This window comes from Trichosurus vulpecula, chromosome 3 (assembly GCF_011100635.1).
Source record: "Trichosurus vulpecula isolate mTriVul1 chromosome 3, mTriVul1.pri, whole genome shotgun sequence".
Lineage (NCBI taxonomy): Eukaryota > Metazoa > Chordata > Mammalia > Diprotodontia > Phalangeridae > Trichosurus > Trichosurus vulpecula.
In genome coordinates this window covers 428,643,913-428,659,153 of record NC_050575.1, presented here as the reverse complement: position 1 = coordinate 428,659,153, position 15,241 = coordinate 428,643,913, and the positions used below count along the sequence as shown (strand labels likewise).

The following is a 15,241-nucleotide window of genomic DNA, read 5'->3' as shown; positions in this document are numbered from 1 at the left end:
AAGCAATCTGATATTAGATTACACATGTGCAGTCATGTAAAACATTTCCATATTGCTAACCATTTTTTAAAAATGAGATAAAATTTTTCAAAAATATTTTTTCTGATAGAAGAAATCTTAAGCTATTTTACACAAAAGGGTTAACTAAGGTTTGTAGTGCGATTTATTTCTGAGGCTCCACTGCAATTGTCTCAACCTTTTACTAGAGTAATCCCTCTGGAATAAATTTAGCCACATCTGGAAATATTCTACTACAAAACTTGAGAAATGCTGATTACTATCCTAAAATTCTCTGAAGATAAAAAGTGAAAAGAAAATTAAATAAGTGTTTATTCTTAATCCAAAATCTCAAAAGCTTCATGACCTTTTTAAAAGAAAAGCAACACCCTTGAACAAATATATGTAGACAATGCCTCAATTTTGGCATTTAGAAAATGTTTAAAAACAAAAAAACCAAACCAAACCCCTACGATTCCATGGAGATGAAGAATACAGTTAAGCCTCCATGATGAGGCCTTGGATTTTGGCTAGCCAGTTGGCATTTCACCAGCAGGAACATACCAGAGATGTTAGATAAGCAAAAGGTTGATCTGAGGCCTGTTTCTAGGGACAAAAATGTTTTGTGGTTCTGGATGTACTAAGTCACTTTTTCCAGTGACAATACAATAGTTTTATATTTTGAATAAGAGAAAAAGGCATCTGCAAAAGCAGGTCGAAGAGGATGAAAACTTTAGACCAAATTCTTCAGTGAGACATTTCATTCCCACACTCTAGGTGCTAATGAACAATAACACTGAAAAAAAAAACCCACCTCATTACTAGTTTGGTTTTATATTTGTATTTGGAAATAGCAACGTAAAGGTAAACTTGAATGCTGAACAAGATTGACCTATGCAGACAAAAAGAAAAGTCAGGAGCGAAGAGAGAACTGTTAACTTTTTAACTATGTGTAGGTTTAATATTAATGAAAATCAAAGAATTTTCATTAATACCTACAACCCTGTCTTTGAATTATACTAGATAGTAATGTTAGTTCTAGGAGGAAGCAAAACACAGCTTTTTAGTCAATGAACCAAGTTCTACTTCAAACTGGGAAAGCACTGCCCCCTACAAAGACTGGTTCTAAATCAGTCTGTTAACCAGCTGTAAAACACCCCTGGTTTTAGAAATGTTTCCTGGCCATACGTAGACAAGACAACTTCTAATAATCCGTTTTCTCCTTTCTGCTATTCAGGGACCTAACAAATATATTCCTAAACAAATATTCCTCTCAAAGACCAACAGTTTCTAGTGATAGATAAGACCACTGCTGGATAGTAGAGGTTTGGGGGAAAAAAATGTTAGATGTCACACCTCAACAAGGGGCACAAATAGTTAAGGGGGGGGTGGGGGGGGGGAACAGGGAGAGGATGACAACCACACCATCCAAAGGTATCAAAGTCAGATTCCTTCCCCCACTCTCCAGCCCTCCTCCCTCCAACAGGATCTAAGCTTCCATTAGGATGATACTTAGATACTGTGTCTGACTCAAATGTTCAGCTTCACTAATGTGCCAAATTTTGTCAGCAAAAACCTTATCTTTACAACATCTCTCTTGTGTTCCCTTCCCTTCCTTATATAACCACAACTGTAGAGCCCTCATCACCTGCAACCAGGTCCAAAGTAAAAGCATTCTAACCTATCTCTGTACCTCAAGTTTCTTCCCACTCCAATCTAGCCTTCAACCATAGGTCTGACATGGTCTTCTTCTCCACAACCTCCCCCCCCCCCATTAGTTCTGGTGGCTCCCCGCTACCTCAAAGAGCAGAGCTCCTCAACCCCCTCTAAGCACTCTACAATCCAGCTACAGTGGCCTTGCTGCAGTTCTTCAAACGTTCCATCTCCCACCTCAGAGCCTTTGCACTGGCTGTGCCCCAGGCCTGGAATGCTCCCTCTGCTTCCTTCAAGGCCTCCTCAAAATCCACCTTAGGCAGGAGGCCTAGTCTTTTGTATTACCTTTCTCTACTCTTTGATAAACCTAGATATTTACATATTGTCTCCAGAATGAGAAGTGAACCTGGAGGGCAGGACTGTCTTTAGCCTCTCTTGATATCCCCCGGGCTCAGCACAGTAGCAGAATCGGGCTCAGCACAGTAGCAGAATCTATAGAGTTTAATAAATGCCAGTGGCTACTTTTTGATTTTAGGTTTAATTGAACTTATGCATACACCAAGTTTTTCAAAAATTTAATGACAAAAAAAAACTTTAAAAGAGTCACATTAACTTTGGTTTGTTAGGGGAGGGAGCTAAAGAAAAATCTGCGACAACAACACTGATCCCTAGCATCCCAGCAATATCTGCCCTCCCTGTGGCTTCACCCTGTGGGCCCCAAGCCAGACCTGAAAGAGATCTCTACCTCATCAATAAAGATACCCCTCAGCTGCTGACCAAGATTTCAAGCCAAACCAAACTATTGCCACTGTACTGCTAAAAGCCAAGAGGTTCAGTGACAGATAAATGTTGGAAACCCTAACCCTAGATGACCAATAAGGACTCTTCAGACTGCATCTCCATTCTGTGGCCCTGAGGCTTTCATCTATTAGGCACCTCACAGCTAGATTCTCTTTATGCAAATCCCCTGGGCTTCCACTGCCTTTGCCAACCTCATCTCCTAATAACAGTCTAGAAAGGACACTGGCAAGGAGCTCAGAATCCTAGCTTTGCAACCAGAACTATCCATGTGACCCTGAGCAAGTCATGTCACCTGAGACTCAGTTCTCCCAGCTGTAAAAGCAAAGTTTGAATTAGACGACATCTAATATCCCGGGAAGGCAGCTGGCCACATGGAGCTCTGGACCTGGAGTCAGGAAGAACTAAATCCAAATCAGGCCTCAGACACTTACCTAGCTGTGTGATCCTGGGCAAGTCATTTCACCACTCTCTACTTCAGTTTTCCCATCTGTAAAATGGGGATATAACAGCACATATCTCCCAAGGTGTCTTTCACATGTGGTGCCTGGCATACAGTAGGTGTGGTACACATGCTGATTCCCTCCCATCCCCCTACCTTCCAGCTAGAGGGCTACACTCCCAATGGGAACCCCAGGCACAGGATGACAGTCATCCCAGTTCACATTTACATAGGGCTTATAAGGTTTACTATAAAAGGAAGGTAGGTGGATTTCCTTGACCCAGACCTGTGATTTTGTGGCACTAGAGAATACAATAGCAGGAAACTCCATCCCCCAACGCAGATTAGCTACTGTAACACAGAGAATTCCCAGAGGGTACTGAGAGGGTTAGAGACTTGCCTAGAGCTCACAGACATTGTATGAAGAAAGTGAAATCCGGACCTTTCAAAGACTGAGGGCACTAGCTTTTACTTCCCACTCTCAGTGCAAGTAACAGCAATGCTTTACAGATCAGGAACATGAAAGGTGAAATGATTAAGATTAGGCTCATGAATCTAGGGGCCTTAGAAGGTCATTTAAGTCCCAAGCCATAATTTTTCAGATGAAGGTGAAGTGATTTGTCAAAAACCAGCTCAGTGGTACAGTGGATAGAGCACTGGGCCTGGAGTCAGGAGGACCTGAGGTTCAAATCTGTCCTCGGACAGTTAATACTGGGCAAGTCACTTAGCCCTGTTTGCCTCAGTTTCCTCATCTGTAAAATGAGCTGGAGAAGGAAATGGCTAACCACTCTGACAAGAAAACTCAAATGGGTCAAGAAGAGTCGGACATGACTAATGACTAAAGAACAACAGAAGTGACCCATACGACTCCAAATCCAGAAATCTTTCCAGTGACCTACAAGTAAACAGTATCTGGCTCTGGGTTTGAGATTCTGTCTTACTCCACCCGGGTAGAACTCAGACCACTAATCAGCATTAAACTTGGGAATCCAGAAGAGCTGGGTGGTTGCTCCACACAGCAGGAGTGGACTGGATGGCCTGGGACTCAAGAGGATGTGTGACCCTGGTCGAACCACAGTACTCATCTCTCTCAGGCCTTCTTTATCTCAAATATAACCCGAAGAGACAGAAACCTCACCAGAGAATGCAAGCACAGTTATAGATAGGCCTCCCTTCCCTTGGCGCCCTCCTCACTCCACCCCTCCCCTCCCCCAAGACTTCTCTTTTACTTTGTAAATGCTTAAAAGTGGATTCATGGTTTCCACAGAGGAAGGGAAGCTTCTTAAGTGCAGAGGTGTTTCTACTTTTTTGTCTTTGTATCACAGTCACACACAAAGTATCAAGCGTCCCAGCAGAAGTCTTTTAAAGGTCCCAAGGCCACAGACAACTCTCTGAAATTATGGGAGAGGGAAGATAATACGTGTATAGGTATCTATGCGCCTGTGTATGTAAATATCCAAAATACAGTAACATAAAATAGACACAAGGTGATTTTGGAGGAGGCGGCGGGAGGAATAAAGAAAAGCCAAGAACTGGACCATTTTGGATGTGGAGGATGGTCGATGTAAAGGCACAGATGAGAAGGGGAGAAATCCCTTGCCAGGATCTCAGCCTCCTTACCTACCAAACTGGGCAGGGGGAGGGGAGCGATAAGACTAGAAGGGACCCGACTTTGACTCGATGTGTCCCTGGAAGGTCACAGCAGGAACCATGGAGCAGGTGAAGGGGACTTCTATACAATGTGTCTGGCAAAGTAGGTTTGAGCCATGCTGGAAAGGGTTTTTAAATGCCACAAAAGTTTCCATTGGTTGGGTAAGCTGTTTCATCTCCCTGGGCCTCAGTTTCCTCACCTGTAAAATCGGGGGTGGGGTGGGCTGCATGGACTTTGAGATCCTGGGATCCCATTTACTCTACCTTGACCTTGCCAAGTCACTTCCCCTCCCCCGCCTCAGTTTCCTCATCTGTAAAGTGACAGGATTATTGGACTAGGCGATCTCTGAGGTCCCTTCCAGGGCTACCCCTAGGACGCTATGTAAGCCTCAGTTTCCCGATCTGTAAAACGGAGGGACTACGCTGCGATAAGCGGGTTAGCCGCAGCAGAGGGGGCAGCCACGACCGCTGTTCCCGGCCACCAGGAAATCCCCAAGGCGGGATAAATGCAGATGGAGGACTTTTCGGGGCGCTCCAGGGCTGGAGTCCTGTCGCCCCGCCCCACACCTGCCAAACACCTGGACTCAGGGCTCCGCTTCCTACTCTGGCCCCCCCAGGTGCCCCTCCCCACTCCTCCCCCCGAGCGCCCCTCCCCCTCCCTTCCCGCCCCTCCCCCCTCACCTTGCCGTTCTTGGGGCTGCCGTTCAGGAACAGGGTGACCCGCCTCATCGCGCTGCCCGCGCCGGGTCCCGTGGGAGCCGCCACCCCCCCGCCTTCCCCCTCCCCCCCGCCGCCCACCCGGGACCCAGAGGCAGCCCTCAGCCTGACCCGCCTCCCTGGGGGGGGTCCTTCCGCCCCAGACCCCAACACAGACACACACACCCCCCGAGAGCCGTCCCCTCCCACTCTCCACACCCCACTACTCCGCCCGTTCCTGGCCTTTCCCCCTCACCCCGCCCTCGGAGAGACTGGCGGCGACTCAGACCAATCACCGAACAGGGACGGAGGCCACTCGCCCAATCGCGAGGAGGAGAGGGTGGGCCCTACTTTAACGTGACAGAGGGAGGAGGCTCAAGTGGGACGAAGAAAAGGTCCAATCGAAAGCTGAGACAGGCTCGGGGCGGGAACCTGGAGGGTGACGGCTCCAGCGTCCGTCCAATCGCGGAGCAGTGCGAGGGAAGGCAGGGTGCGCGAGGCGGAGGAACAGCAACCCACTCTAGGGACAGCCCCACTGTCCCGCCCCTCTCTCCCCTCGGCCCACCAATCGCGGAAGCACCGCCGGTCCGGAATTGCCTATTGGCTACGATCGAACCCCGGCATCTGGTCGTGATTGGTCCGAAGGCTACTTTTCGAAATCGCGGGAGCCTACCGAAAGGAGTGTCTGCAGCCGGCGGGAATTGTCGTCTCTCTTTGGTAGACTCGCCAAAGGATCATTCCGCCGAGAAGGCGAAGAAGTCCTCGCGTCAGCTGAGCAGGTTCCGCTGTTGCGCAGGCGCGTGGAGGGACGGCGGAGGGATACGTGGAGAACGGGCGGTTGGACGCGAGGGCCGACGCGCTGACGGAGGTGCTCGTGATGGGGCGGGGTACGCTGCCGGCCGTTTGAACCTGGCGGCGGGACATGGCCTCGGCGGCGGACGGGAGGTGAGGGAGCTCGGTCCGGCTCGGGGGCCGGGGCACCGGCGGGAGGCGGGGGGAGGAAGAGGGACCGGGGCGGCCGCCTGGCTCGTTGTCTTAGCCTTCCTGAAGCCTTACATGCAGTAGGCGCTCAATTAATGCCCGTCTTTTCCGTGCTCTCGGAGCCTCCGTGAAGGTGCTCGCCTAGGTCGGCTCTTCCTGGGCTCAGCTGAGGTTCAGTCCCCTGCCTTTCCTGACCGCCCCCTCCCCCCACCCCAATCAGTCCAGCCCTTTCTCTCCTCGTCTCTCTATCTCTATGTTTATCTCTGCGCTCTCTTTATCTCAGTCTCTGAGTGCGAATCTCTCTTTGTGTACGTGTGTGTGCACGCAGCGCATCCTTCTGTCCCTACATCTCTCTGTGTCTCGAGCATCTTCATCTCTGTGTTGATCTTTGTGAGTCCTTCTGTTTCCGTGTCTCTCTCATGCATCTTTATCTCTGTGTGTCCTTTTGTTTCTGTGTCTCTCTGGTGCATCTTTATCTCTGTGTGACTCCGCTCCTCCTCCTGTCCGTGCACCTGTTGCTCTGTGTGGCTCAGTTTCACCAGGCATCTTGATCTCTGTGAATCTCAGTCTCTTTGCTTCTCTGTCTACTCTGTGCATCTCTCCAGGTCTCCATCGGTTTCTGTCTTTCTGTGTATCTCTCAGTCTCCGGCTCTGGATCTCCATCTCTCCCCTCGTTGTTTTTTGTCCTTCTTGAAGAGAAGGCAGGACATCAGGGAGGTGATGGCATGACACTCAGATGAATGGGATTGAAGTGAGGCAGGGCAGTGCGGAGTCACCAGCCTCGTGTTCTCCTCCCACTTTATCTTGTCTTTTCTCAGTGGGTGGAGAGCTGGCCTCTCTTTGCACCAGGGATACATCCATGCTCTGTGACCCTCAGAGACTGACTGAACCTACCTTGCTCTTAAGACGATAGTGAATGACAGCTTTGGTAGAGGGAGTCTCCTCCCCTGGGATTTCCTTGTACCAGTAAAATCACAGCTCCATTTCCTGCCCCTGACCTTGTCCCCGTTTCTGTGTTTCTCTTTACTGGGTGCTGGGGAATGTTCAGATGGGAGTAGAGAAGCAAAGTCCCTTTTGAGATTCCCTTTGATTTGCAGTGTTTCCGTCTTGTAGGTATGTAGTATTTTCATGTTGTCTGCCTCATCGGAACATGAGCTCCATTAGGGCAGAGACTACATGTTTTGTTTCTGTGTAGCCTCAGCATTTCACAGTGCCCAGTACACAGTGAGATTCTAATAAATTCACATTCTTTGCCTGGATTGAGTTCCCAGTTCTGGTACTTGCTATCCCTATGACCCTCAGCAAGACACTGGACTTTCCTAGTCCTGTTTCCTCCTTTGTAAAATTGGGATAAAAGCACCTTTGCATGGCTATCATGAGGCTGTAGTGTGCTAACCTGTAATACTCTTTGCATACCTTATAGTGCTAAACTTCTGTTGTTATTGTTTTTATGAGAGCTTTGTTTGCAATAGCATTGGTGTCTCTGCCTTAAATCTCTCTTCTGAAGTACATCCTCCACAGTTGCCAAAATGATATTAAAAATCCACTCACCTGCCCAAAATGCTGCCCAGCGCTGGGATCCAGTGCCGAGTTTGTCATTTAGTAGTCACAACGCAGCCTTAGCCTGTCTTTCCAGCCTCAGCATACATAGCCAGCCTGGCTTCCCTTTTTAACTACCATTCCTCGCACAGAACATTTCATGGCTCATCTTCAGATGTTCCTCCTTCCTGGAGTATACTCCCTCCTTGTCTTGGAATCCCAAATTTCCTTCAGAGCCCAGTCGCTAGTGCCTCCCTCTGCTCTGCCTTGTAGGTAGTTTGTGTATATTTATGTGTATCCCAGAAGAACCACTAGACCTCACCCAAAACATTTACCCCTCTGTGCTGGGGGGAGATTGAAAGAGAAGCTTTCAGGAACTCTGCTGAAGCTGCATGAAATTACCGTTATGTCAGGAGAACTATACAAGACGCAGGGGAAAAAAGGCAGAAATCTCACCAGTTGGTCCCTGCTCTCAAGGAGCATTTCATCTGTTGGGGAAATAGGACCATGTGTGCAGACTAAATCTGGGGGAACCAGGAGAGGCTTCAAGTGGAAGCTGGTGCTAGCTCTTGTAACAACAGTCCTGCTTGCCGCTGCTGTGGCTGTGTAAGGCCAATAACACCACACAGGAGGGCTGCTAGCACAAGTTCTTTGATGTGCTCTTCTACGGAAAGCAACTTTAAGAAGTTAACAATCATAACATACATATGTCATTCACTTAATTCAGGAGAAAAAGTCAGCACCCTGAACTTCAGAGCAAATATGAACAGAAATTACAAACAGAAAATATAAACAGATCAACAGACTATAGCAATACATGCGTAGTTACCGAGAGAAGCACCAACATCTGAGTTTTCAAAGCCAGGGTGGCTCCAACGGCTACCCAGAGTCTCATCTGGTCAAATCACATGACACTCCTCCAATGAGTGTGCCCCCCAAGCAAAATGCCAACCTCAGAGTATATATACCCTGTTTAGGGCCCTGGGGTTTAGTGCCTAATTAGCAAAAGGGGCTTAGCAACCTGAGGCTTAGCATCTACTTAGCCAAAGGGTATGGGAAAGATCTTTAATCACTAGCACCACATTATTGTTTGCAATCAATTACTCTTGATTCAAACAAAGGCAAGATTCATCAAAGGCACTTAATTGTCTTAGTGCTGAGAAGCACTCCAAAACAAAAGACAATTAAAGTCCCACTTTACTTGCTTGATTCAAACAAAGGCAAGACTCAAAAGCACTTGATTGCCCTAAGTGCTGAGAAGGACTTCAAAAGACAACAAAAAGTCCCTCCCTACTGGTCATTACCCTTCTTCAAAGGAGGGATTCTTGGGGATGGAAGTAAGGGAGAGGCACACGACAGGCAAGGGGGTCCTCACAGCTAAAGCGTGGACAGAGAAAGCAGAGTGTGGGAAGGGGGAGATAGACAGGGAAGCTGGGCCCAGGCCAAGAGGGCTTTCTTTTCAAAGCCCAGCTGGAGTTGGTGTTTCTCCTAGTAACTATCAAGACCACTGGTGTTTATGAATTTGGGGGGAACCTGGGGTCAGATCCCTCCTCTGCTACTTAGATCCTTGGCAGAGCACTTCATGTTCTTCCATGTCACTCTGCTCATTGTTAAAATGAGGGAGCAGAGGACATAACAAGAGCAGGTTGCCTGTACTCACTCTCCTCGGATGGAGGTCTCTTGTCTGTAAAATCATGCTGCCGTTTATAATGGAAAGCATGCGGAGTCAGAAGCACCTGGGGTACAATCTCAGCTCAGAACTCGGTCACTGAATCTCTCTGAGCATCAGTTTCTTCATCTGGATTATGGGATGTTGGTCATACTTGCAGGGCTTACTCACTAGGTTGTGATGCTGAAATGAGATCTGTGAAGTCCTTCATAGATTGTAAAGCTCTTGGATGATGTCCAAGCTTGCTTCCAGCTCTGATTCCCACGACCTTACATCCCATTCTGTCTGGCATCCTTACAGAGCTCTTGATAATAGGGCACAGCATTGTAAAGTCACAAAAACACCTTCAGCCCAAGGATTGCCTGGGTCCCTTCAAGTAGCAGAAGGCCTGGGTACCATTTGCTATAGAAAATTTATGGGCGTACGGGGACCGGGCACCCAGTGAGAAAACAGCCAGGGTATGATTTGTAGTATGGTAAAAATGTTGATAGGGATTGAGATCGTTGATCAATTCATGATTGTGTATTGATATGTTATTTCTCTATCCCAGCTTCATGAGGATGAGATCTTCATCTTCACTGGAATTTCCATCTCATCGAAAAGCATGTTAGACATACCTTGTATTTGTTGTGAGAAGGGGCAAAAGAACCGCCTTTGGAAGCAGAGAACTTGGGTTAAATCCTAGCTCTGAGACCTTGGGTAAATCACTTTACCTTTCAGCCTCATATAAAAATGTGAAATGGGAACAAGCTCAAAAAGAATTCTTTAAAGAGCTCAAAAAATAAATTTTAAAATTCAGGTAAAAGAAGTAGAATAAAAATTGGAAAAAGAAATGAGAAGGGAAACAAGAAAATTATGAAAAGAGAGTCAACAGTTGGGTAAAAGAAGCACAAAAATATTAAGGAAAATAACAACATAAAAAACAGAACTGGCCAAATGGTGAAAGAGGCATAAAAATTCATTACAGAGAACTCCTTAAAAAGCAAAATTGGCTAAATTGAAAAAGAGGCACAAAATTTCACCAAAGAGATCACTTTAAAAAGTAGAAAAAGAAATTGAACAAGCAATCAATGAACTCCCTAAGAAAAACATCCCCATGGGTCAGAAGGATTAACAAGTGAATTCTACCAAATATTTAAGGAAAAATTAATCGCAATACCTTATAAACTATTTGGGGAAATAGGTGAAGGAGGAGTCCTACCAAATTCCATTTATGACACATATGGTGCTAATACCTAAATCAGGAGGAGAAAAAAAAACAGAAAAAAGAAAACTACAGACCAATTTTCTGAATGACTAGTGATGCAAAAATTTTTAATAAAATATTAGCAAAGAGATTACAGTAATCTATCACAAGGATCATACACTATGACCAGGAGGGAATTGTGCCAGGAATGCAGGGCTGGATTAGGAAAACTATCAGCATAATCAACCATAACAATAACAAAAGCAATAGAAATCAATAGATGCAGAAAAAGCCTTTGACAAAATACAACACATTCCTATTAAAAGCACTAGAAAGCGTAGGAATAAATGAAGCTTACCTTAAAATAATAAGTAAAATGTATCTAAAAGCATCAGTTAGCATTACTATAAGGAGGATAAGCCGGCAGACTTCCCAATACAATCAGGAGTGAAGCAAAGATGCCCTTTACCACCACTATTACTTGATATTGTACAAAAATGATGGCAATGGCAGTAAGAGAAGGAAAAGAAATTAAAGGTATTAGAAAACTCAATGAGGAAACAAAACTATAACTCTTTACAGATGATATGATGATATACTTAGAGAATCCTAGAGAATCAACTAAAAAAACTACTTGAAATAATTAGCAACTTGAGTAAAATTGCAGGATATAAAATAAACACACATAAATCATCAGCATTTCTATATACGACCCACAAAGTCCAGCAGAAAGAGATAGAAGGAGATATTTTATTTAAAATAACTGTAAACAATACAAAATAATTGGGATTCTCAAAGGGATTTAGTGTTGAAAAGGACCTTAGCAATCATTAGTCCAACACTCATTTTACTATCATTTTATAGAGGCAGTTAAGTGGCACAGTGGATAGAGTGCCAGGCCTTCCTGAGATCAAATCTGACCTCAGACATTTAGTAGCTGTGTGATTCTGGGCAAGTTATTTCACCCTGTTTGCTTCAGTTTCCTCATCTGTAAAATGAACTGGAGAAGGAAATGGCAAACCAGTCCAGTATCTCTGCCAAGAAAACTCCAGGTGGGATCATGAAGATTCAGACACGACTGAAAAGCAACTGACATAATTCTAACTGATTGAGGCTAATGCTAGGTAGTGAGTGGTAGACATGAAGTAGTATTGTATTCTGTCTAGCATGTGGATCAGTTTTGGGGAATGCACAGAGGCAGATATAATACAGAGATGGGGAAATTGGCTGTAGTGTAGAATTTCTAAAGAGAAATCAGAGGCACAGACACAAGTGACTTGATCAAAGTCACCAAAGCATTCAGTAGCAGAATTAAAATTTGAACCTACCTTCAAATTCAATGTTTTTTTCTTTTTTATTCTAATTAACTTTTATCTTTTTAATTTAAAAAAATGCTTTGTTCCCCCTCCCTTCTTCTCCCAACCCCCCAAGCCATTGAGAAGGAAGAGAAACAAAACTGGTACTAACATGTATAGTCAAGCAAAGCAAATTCCCCCATTAGCCACGTCCAAAGCTGTGTCTCTGTCTGACCTCTGTCGTCTGACCGCTCTGTCAGGAAGTGTGGAGTCCCAGGCAGTTGTAGTTGATCTTTGCACTGACCAGAGATCTAAGTCTTTACAGTAATGCTGTTATTGTGTAAATTGTTCTCCCGGCTCTGGTCAATCATGCCTCAGTCATACACATCTCTCCAGCCTTCTCCCCTTCTCCCCTTCCTCATTCATTACAGCACAATAGCATTCCGTCACCTGTATATGCCATAACTTGTTCAGCTCTTCCTCACTTGATGGGTACCCCGTCAGTTCTCAGCCCTCTGCAACCTCAAAATGACCTGCTAGAAATAATTCCGTATTCTTTTATAGCACTGACATCACTCATCAACATTATGAATTCCTTCTTGACCTGTAGAGTTTGTTGGATTTCTTTATCTTTTTCATCCTAGCCTTTCTATTTTATATTCAAAACTCTCCTCAGGACCAAGGGCATGTGTTTGTTGTTCTGTCCATGTAATTGTACCAAGAATTTAGCTAAGTTTCCTAAATTAATCAAAAAGCCATTTTGAACGTTTTCCCATTAGCCGTCATATTCCTTATTTTTTAGATGGATGTCATTTCAGAAGCCACGGATGGCCTTGAAATCAAGGAGCCTGCTGTTGACAGCACTGGTATGTGGGGATCAGTTTCCTTATTTTGGAATTTAGGGTTTAGGAATCTTTAAAATTTTTGTGCTGTAATTCATACTGCACAATGTCTTGCTTTGGCTTTCAGAAAATAGGTCTTTAGATGATGAGAAACATTTACTCCACCAAAAACAAGAAGCAGCAGTGGACCCAGCCTTCAAGACGCCAGATAAACTTAAGACCCCAATGAACTTTTCTACTGTAACAGTGGAGCAGCTTGGAATTACACCAGAGAGTTTTGTGAAGAATTCACCAGGTAAGAGCAGAAGATGACTTTGTAGTCTGCTTTTTCAGACCTTGAAATACCAGGCAGCCCTTTTTTTCTTTTTTTATCCAGCTTGCTTGTATAGCTATCTGGTTGGAATAACTTGTTTTGCTATTCAGACTACCTTTCCCAAGGATACTTCTTCAGTCTTATCAGAGCAGAGTTTATCATAATATGAATTAACTCTTCACTGAAGCAGATTTCTACAGTCTCTTTCCTATATAGGAGGGGAAAAAATCTTTTTAGATTATGTGGATCTTCTTGCTTCAGTGTTTCCGCCAGTCTACAGTTTCATCATTTTGGATCCACCCTCTTCTATTGTGGATCCTAGTACCGTGACTATTGCACTATCTTCAACATAGAAATAAGAGGAGCATATGGAAGAGGTACGTGAGTGAGCCAGAATGGCTTTGTTGCCTTTCTAAGCATGATTCCTAAAGTGGTAGATGAGGGCAATACTGGATTTTTACCAACCCTTTGGATAAGTTCTTTCAGATGCAGACAAGCATCTACTGGTTTGCCATTTCCTTCTCCAGCTCAAATTTCAGATGAGGCAGACAGGGTGAAGTGACTTTCCCAGGGTCACACAGCTGGTAAATATCTGAGGTCACATTTGAACTCAGGTCTGCCTGACTCTAGGCCCAGTGCTGTATCCACTGAGCCACCTAGCTGCTGATCATACAGGTACACAGACTCAGAAGTAGCCGGCTGGCCATACGGAAAAAGAAGTTTTTAATGGTTAGATGGTCAGCATGGCCAGAGGTCTCCAGATTAGCCCATCAGTCTGTGCCTGATCCTTTGTTTTTTAATATTTCTTTCAGAGACTTGGAATAAAGGCCACATGCTCCCCAGGTCTGCAGATGACACAAAACCGAGACAGAGAGCTAGGATCCAAAAAGATCTTGACACTAGAGCATTAATTTGAATCAAATATAGTCAGATAGCAGTTATTTTGGAAAACACCTGGGCTTTTAGTGGCTTCAAAGCTCAGTGTTAACCCACTGTTGTGCTAGTCCGAAAGGTAGTTTGAGGCTGCACTGCGAAGCATGGCGTTCAGGGAAGGGGAGCTGATGTGGCCCCAGTGTTCTGCTCTCTCCAGCCCTATTCCAGAGTGTTGTGTTCGTTTCTGTGTGCTTTGGGGAAGTCATTCATGTCATCAGAGGAGTGGCCAAAGGAACTAGGCATGTTTGGCCTGGAAAAGAGAAGATTGGGGAGGGGTGGTCAGTATCTATTTGAAGGTAAATCAGGCAGAGAGTGAAAATGGGATTTTTATGTATGACCTCTGAAAGCCCAACGAGGAACGGGGAGTGGAGATTGAAGAGAAGCTGGTTTAGTTGATGTCAGGAAAGTCTTCCTAACAATTAGAACTGTCCCACAGTGGAACAGGCCATATGAGTGTGGAACATTTGGTGCTAATACCTTTTGGGATGGGTTGGACTGGTTGGCCCCTGAAGCCCCTTTCAATTGTTAAGTTATTCTGTGATTTCATGATCAATTTTCATTGCTTTGGCCACAAGAACTTACAGCTTATTGGCCAACTTGTGGTGGTATTTGGTCTCCAAACTTAGCTTAGGGATACATCCTCAGATGATAGTCCCGTAAAGCCTATACTAATTGGATAGAAAGAATCTGCCATCACTTGCAGTCTGCCAGCATAGTTTTTGAGAATCCAGGGTCACCCCCACTTTCCCTGAAGCAGGAGAGGAGGATTTTAGTGGATGTTGAATATTCTTGTGTCCAAATTCTAGGTCTGGTCAGTCTAGATGTGAGAGTAGTCATAGGATGTTACAAGTCAAAAGGTATTTTGTCTCCAGGTGATATTTTACAGAACAAAAAGTCCGAGAGCAGGCAAGACCAGATTTAGAATTCACATACACATGTATACATATATGTATACGTGCACACACACATATCTTTGGGTACAAGTGATCCAAGCATATCACCTGCTTAATTTGATTTTGTTTTTGTAAGATGAAATTCTCCCAAGAGGCCAGATAGAAGTACTTAGGACAGAGGTGCTGGGTCCTTCTCTTTTTGGTTCTGATATCCCTTGATTTGCATTAAACCTTTTCATAGCTTCTATTCAGTATGAAAGGGAATTGTCAAGGTCACCACTCTCCTGCGCATAAATGGAGTCTAGTTATTTATCTCTTCTTCCCCACAGCTTATTTCTAAGCTTCTTGTACCCG

General features: G+C 44.9%; 2 protein-coding genes across 2 annotated transcripts in view; one reads left to right on the top strand and one right to left on the bottom strand.

The window, feature by feature from the left end:
- Positions 1-5,296, bottom strand: part of KCTD9 (potassium channel tetramerization domain containing 9) — a 38,663-nt gene extending 33,367 nt beyond the window's left edge. Inside the window, exon 1 of the mRNA XM_036750457.1 lies at positions 5,222-5,296. Coding sequence (XP_036606352.1) covers positions 5,222-5,269 — 48 coding nt within the window. The 5' untranslated portion in view covers positions 5,270-5,296. The remainder of the gene's footprint in view (positions 1-5,221) is intronic.
- A 418-nt stretch (positions 5,297-5,714) lies between these two features.
- The window catches only part of CDCA2 (cell division cycle associated 2), a 50,158-nt gene continuing 40,631 nt past the window's right edge, over positions 5,715-15,241 (top strand). The window contains exons 1-3 of the mRNA XM_036750456.1: positions 5,715-6,181; positions 12,709-12,772; positions 12,876-13,043. Of these exons, the coding sequence (XP_036606351.1) occupies positions 12,709-12,772; positions 12,876-13,043 (232 nt within the window). The 5' untranslated portion in view covers positions 5,715-6,181. The remainder of the gene's footprint in view (positions 6,182-12,708; positions 12,773-12,875; positions 13,044-15,241) is intronic.